The sequence below is a fragment of the Durio zibethinus genome, chromosome 11 (genome assembly GCF_047325235.1).
Source record: "Durio zibethinus cultivar Kanyao isolate XHJ-2024 chromosome 11, ASM4732523v1, whole genome shotgun sequence".
NCBI classification, from domain to species: Eukaryota; Viridiplantae; Streptophyta; class Magnoliopsida; order Malvales; family Malvaceae; genus Durio; species Durio zibethinus.
The window spans coordinates 4,297,456-4,303,248 of record NC_143172.1 but is presented as its reverse complement, the minus strand read 5'-3'; the positions used below and the strand labels follow the sequence as shown (position 1 = coordinate 4,303,248).

The following is a 5,793-nucleotide window of genomic DNA, read 5'->3' as shown; positions in this document are numbered from 1 at the left end:
TTTTTTAATTTTTAATATATATATTTATTTATATTTTAAAATAATATTTTATATTTTAAAAAATAATATTTTATTAATTTCGGATCGAATCGGGTACGATTTATATAAAATCGGATAGAGTCGAGTTCACGTATAAAAAAATTTTAAAAAAATTTCAGTTCAAGTTCGAGTTTTATCGTTATAAAATTGGGTCGGATTTGAGGCGAGCAAAAATCCATCTCAACCCGACCCATTACTAACCCTAATCAAGATGCAAAAGATCAAGAGGAAAGAAAGAAAAAATGTTTAAAACAAGATAGAAGATAATGTCTAGATGTTTATATTTATAAATAAAAGGTAATGGGATAATAAAGGACAATAATAACTTAATCAAGCTGATATGACATTAAATATGTCAAATTAAATTGAGTTGACATAAATATTCAAAATATCCTTAATTATCTACCAAAAACTTCTAATGAATAAAAAAATCATTATATCCTTTGAAACACTAAATACCCCCGACACTCTCTTTCTTTGTTATGTTTGATGAACACTTTATTTCAGTTTTTTTATTCTCCTTTCAAATTTTCTTTTTTTTTTCTTTGTTACTTACTGGACAAATATTTGTTTAACCTTTGATTAATCATATACTGCGATTTTGCTTCATTTATATTTCAAGTTTTTGAAGAGAGATTTATGAATTGCTAGTTGGTTCTCAGTTCATGGACTTTTGGCTCTGTTTCAAGGCCGTAGTCAGTGTTTTCGTCGATCTTGTTATCATCAATGGGGCAGCAAAAAGAACAGTTCATGCAATTGTAACAATAACTACAGCCCTCCTTGCTGCAACTTATCCAACCATGCATCAAAAAATCATAACTCCGTCCTAAGCAGCCAATAAAAAGTTTCACCTTATAATATATTAGAAAGTACTTGCCATTTCTTCTAATTTCTTTGAATTCTGCATTCTTTTTTTTTTTTTTCCTTTTCAGTCTTGGCATGTGGCTCTATACATATCCGCCTTCCTCTTCCTTCTTTCCAAAGCAGCCATTAAAGGCAAAGAGTAAAGACGACAGTGAAAATGAAGTAGCAGAAGATGGAATTAATCATAGGCAACATATGAATTTTCTCAGCTGAATTCTTCGCGGTGAAACCAAAAGAGAATTTGCTGAAATGTAAAAGTGGATCAGTAACATACTTCAAGCTTTTAAGATATTTTTTTTCTAGACAAAAAGAGTATACATGGATTGGACAGTCATCTACACATTCTTTCTGAAAAAAAAAATCAATTTACTATATAATTATACCATAAATAATTATGATGTTAATGAATTAGTTCAAACTTTGTTAAACAGTGTCTATAAATCACTTGCTAGTATTATTATTATTATTATAAAAAACATAGATAATAAATATGTCTTCGTCAAATGTACTATATTAAGATATAGTCACTTTTAATATTTTAAATACTATTGGCTCTATGCATACAGAAATTTTGATTATTTTGATAAAAATTAAAAGAATTAAAAAAAAAAACTTTATAACTATCTTAAACAAAAAAAAAAAAAAAGAAAAAATGGATTTTAAAATTGGATTCTCTACTTTAAAAGAAATTAACCTTATTATTACATATTTTATTGTTTATCAAAATTTTAACCGAATTTATGTCATTTGATTTGTGTTCAAAGTAAAAAATAATGGAGTACATTTACAATTGCCAGTAAAATAGGCATTCATTTACAAAATTCTTCAAAAATTCAATATATTTTCATATTTCAGCAATTTTTCATAATCGAGGGTCCAATTCAAGCCCGTTACAAGCCCAACCCGTCCGGTGATAAACACCAGAACTGCAGCTGCCATATTGTTTAAGCATTAATGCTCGCTATTTCCATTTTTAGTTTCTTTTAACCATTGATTAATAGTCGATTGTCTTAGCAGAGACAAGCTATTACCGAGTTAGGGCATCTGAGTTGACTCAGGCAATTCTCTGACAAGCTTCTTCATTTTTACGTCGGTTCTTTGTTAATTTTAGCGTTTTTGCTGTTTTAAACATCTCCAGTTTAGTAAAATAGCGATAATTAGAAGAAAAAAAAATTGTACCCTATTTTCAAAGATTTTCAGTGTTTTTATGGCTATGGATCTGAGTTATAATTTTCAATTTTTTTTCTTTTTTGTTCTAATATCAAGATTCAAGTAGCAAAACCGATGAATTTTATGTTATTTTAATGGAAAATCATGGATATTTTATTGTTATAACTTAAAAGGCTGAAATTGATATGTTTGCTTGCTGAGAAAATGATGAAAAGAAACAGGATGGGAACTTTTAAAGGTTTTGCGTTTCAAAAGAGTGCATATTTTAGTGTTGAAAATCTGAAATATAGTTTAATGGAAAATCATGAATATTTTGTTGTTATAACTTAAAAGGCTGAAATTGATATGTTTGCTCGCTGAGAAAATGATGAAAAGAAACAGGATAGGAACTTTTAAAGGTTTTGCGTTGCAAAAGAGTGCATATTTTAGTGTTTAAAATTTGAAATCTATTTTTCTGTATTTGCAGATGTCGTACTTAAGGGAAGGAAGGTGAGCATTTTATTTTTAAATATAATCTCCCTTTCCTAATGTAAAAGGTCAGTTTCTTTCAATGGAAGTAAAATGAATTTTCTTTCAAACTGATAATTTCAGGTCAGTTACAGGGGGAAGAGGACGTCGGTCAAGGTCATTGTCAAGGTCCCGACGGAGCCGCTCCAGGTCTAGGTATATTTAAGCTTAGTTATTTGTTTATCTTGATATCTTGGTTCCTATAACATATTAGTATCATGTTTTTGTTGTTTATTCAGCAGTTCTTTTTTTTTTATTTTTTAATTTAGTTTTTATTTCCCCAGGAGCCGCGACTCTCAGGATGCAGCCAATCTAGGAAATAACTTATATGTAACTGGCTTATCCACAAGGGTTACCACCAGTGATCTTGAGAAGTATTTCAGCAATGAAGGAAAGGTATGGAATGATTGTTTATGAAGACAACACATTTTGTTCTTTCAAGTGCTCCTATTTCTTTTTATGTCTTACTATAAGGAGATAACTTTCGGGTTATCCTTCAAGTTGCAATATGATTTACTGAAAGAAAAATAAACATGAAAAGGGTGTTGGATTTTTCTTTTATAGGTGGCTGAAGTTAATTAGGTTCTTGTATGTTATTGGGCTTGACATATAGGCTCTTTGCCGTAGGTACAGCTGGTACTTTGGCAGTTTTTGAAAGCACAAAACTTGAAACTATGTTTTGGTTTTTCTTTTAGTGTTGCTCCACCTTGTTTAAGTTAAGGGTGTAGCTGGTTTCTCTGCCTTTATAGAACCTCCATGGTAACAGAAAAGTTTAAAGCGTTACAATAAGACTCACCTTAGAACTATAAGTGGTTGTAGGTTGTCCTAGCGATCTGTCTCTAGAGTTATGTAACCTGAGTTTTGGTTCCAGGTTGTGGAGTGCCATCTGGTTACAGATCCTTGCACCAGAGAATCTCGTGGATTTGCTTTTGTGACCATGGAAACCATTGAGGATGCAGAACGCTGTATCAAGTATTTGAATCGCTCAGTGCTTGAAGGTCGATTAATTACTGTGGAAAAGGTATTAATTTATACCAAAGATGTAATAGTTAGGCCATAGTAAGGCTAAATCATTTATGTGGAATTTTATCTAAAACTCTGTTTTCTTTAGATGTGTTGCCTGATAAATTTTGGCAGCAGGTCTTGTATGTGTAGCTTCATCGAAATCTAAGCTCTTAACAGTTCAACCTGTACCCTCTCACGACAGGAGTTCCGCATCGACATTTCAAACTCATCGATTCAAACTCGACTATTTTGCTTAGGGTTGTATGCCCTTTTTTCCTTGTTTTCATCAGTAATGGTATCTGGAGAGGCTGTTTATTATTTGTGTCATTTTTGAAATACCCTCAAGACATACACGTTACATCAATTTTTTGGTCTTTTCATGCTTGTTCTTTGAAGGTGAATATCTTATCTTATTCATTACAATAAAGGTTGGTTTAAAAGATCAGTCAGCCATAGTTGAAATGCTTGCCGTAACAGCCCAAGGCTTGCATTGTTGTTTAATATTTTAGAAAATTTCTTGATGATTGTATAGACCTGTGCATATGTCTATATCATCTATGTGGGCAACTTACTGGATCTTCTTATAATGCAAAAGTTAGTTTCAAATTTTGCATGTTCTGGTGACAATATAACTATTTTGAGTAAATTACCGGCTTGCTTTATCTGCCATATGTAAACTTACTTTTGTGATAACAATGCAGGCAAAAAGGTCCCGAGGAAGAACACCGACTCCTGGGAGGTATCAGGGGTTGCGAGACAGGAGAGGTAAATATACTAGAATCACTCTTGCTATTGCATTTTTGTCAAAGTTCTTTATGATGTTTTCAAGTTATGTTGCTTTACTTTGAGTTTGTTGAAGTTTTTGTTTGTTTTTGCTTTATAAAAACTTTGTTAACTCTAGAGCTGGTAGGGCATTTCAACAGTGTTATCTTTGTTGATTATTCTTATATATTAAACAACATGCTAAATATATACAGGACAAGGTCGCAGACAGTCTCATAGTTACTCACCTCGACGACATGATAGAGATCATTATGCAAGGGGTAGGCAAGGAAGATCACGTTCTCATTCTCCATATGGTAGGAGATGAGATTGATTATGACTCATATAGGAGGTGCAGAGAATGCTCCTTGTCTGGTGCTGGCTGAGGTTATTGCAGATGAGAGAAAATTATTCTCCATGTGGTAGGAGAAGGGATGATTATTACTCATATAGGAGGTGCAGAGCATGCCCCTTGTCTGCTGATGGCAATGGTTATAATAGATGAGAAGTAATCATTCGAGTTGCAAGCGATCGTGCCACCACAGTTCAGTAGTTTCATACTTTCAGTAGATGAATTAATTCGGTTTTCCTGATAATATAATTGTTACCCTTTTATCTCATCTGTATTTATGATGTACCCTAAACATTTGTATGACATTAACTTGGCTTTGTTTTTGCAACTAGCCATGATGATAGGTGAACAATGTGACCAGAAACATTAGAAAATGCTGCATTTATCAAGAGATGAAATTCTGGGTTTGAGAGGATCCTGGTATCCAAGGCTTATGATGACAGATTGTGCACATGTTGGAATCAATTTTGGAGGGAAAAAACCTTGACGCAAAAGAATTTTTGTTAAATTCATAGAAAGCACCAATGCTTGCCCTGCTTTGGCATGGAAAAAAAATCCGAAAGCAACAAATTTGAGCAGGTAAGTTTGAAATTTGAATATTGTATTTGAAGCAACTCTCTTTAAATGATTGGGAAAGGGGTAAAGAGAAAAATAAAATATATTGACATTAAATTTAAAAAAGAATACGAAAAACAAAGAGGGAACATGTGGGGTTAGAAAAAGGCCCCACACTTTGAATCCTAAAATCTGAAAACGAGGATTGGACTTTAGAGTGCGCTCCAGCTGCCACAGCGGACTTCAAGTCAAATTTCAAATTTATTCAATATCTCTTTTAGTAAAATAAAAAGTTTTTTTTTTTTTGGCAAAACATATTTTATGTATATAAAAATTTTGATAATTGAATATTGTGTCACCAGTTAAAATATTAATTTAATTAAGTAAGTTACTTAAATATCAAAATCAATTTACGTCATAAGTAGCTTCATTTAGTTAGTGTTCTTATTTTTCATTTTTCAATAAAAATATTGAAAATGAAGGATAAATACTAAAAAATAAGTAGAAGGACCAATTACATAAAGTTCATAATCTATTTT

General features: G+C 31.9%; 1 protein-coding gene across 1 annotated transcript; it reads left to right on the top strand.

Annotated features, from left to right (window-relative positions):
* The first annotated feature begins 1,849 nt into the window (after positions 1–1,849).
* On the top strand, positions 1,850–5,109 carry LOC111291217 (serine/arginine-rich splicing factor SR45a-like). The gene is made up of 7 exons (XM_022882850.2): positions 1,850–1,961; positions 2,540–2,562; positions 2,665–2,736; positions 2,865–2,976; positions 3,452–3,601; positions 4,287–4,350; positions 4,563–5,109. The coding sequence occupies exons 2-7, from the start codon at positions 2,540–2,542 to the stop codon at positions 4,673–4,675; spliced, it is 534 nt and encodes a 177-aa protein (XP_022738585.2). The 5' UTR covers positions 1,850–1,961; the 3' UTR covers positions 4,676–5,109.
* Positions 5,110–5,793: the final 684 nt, after the last annotated feature.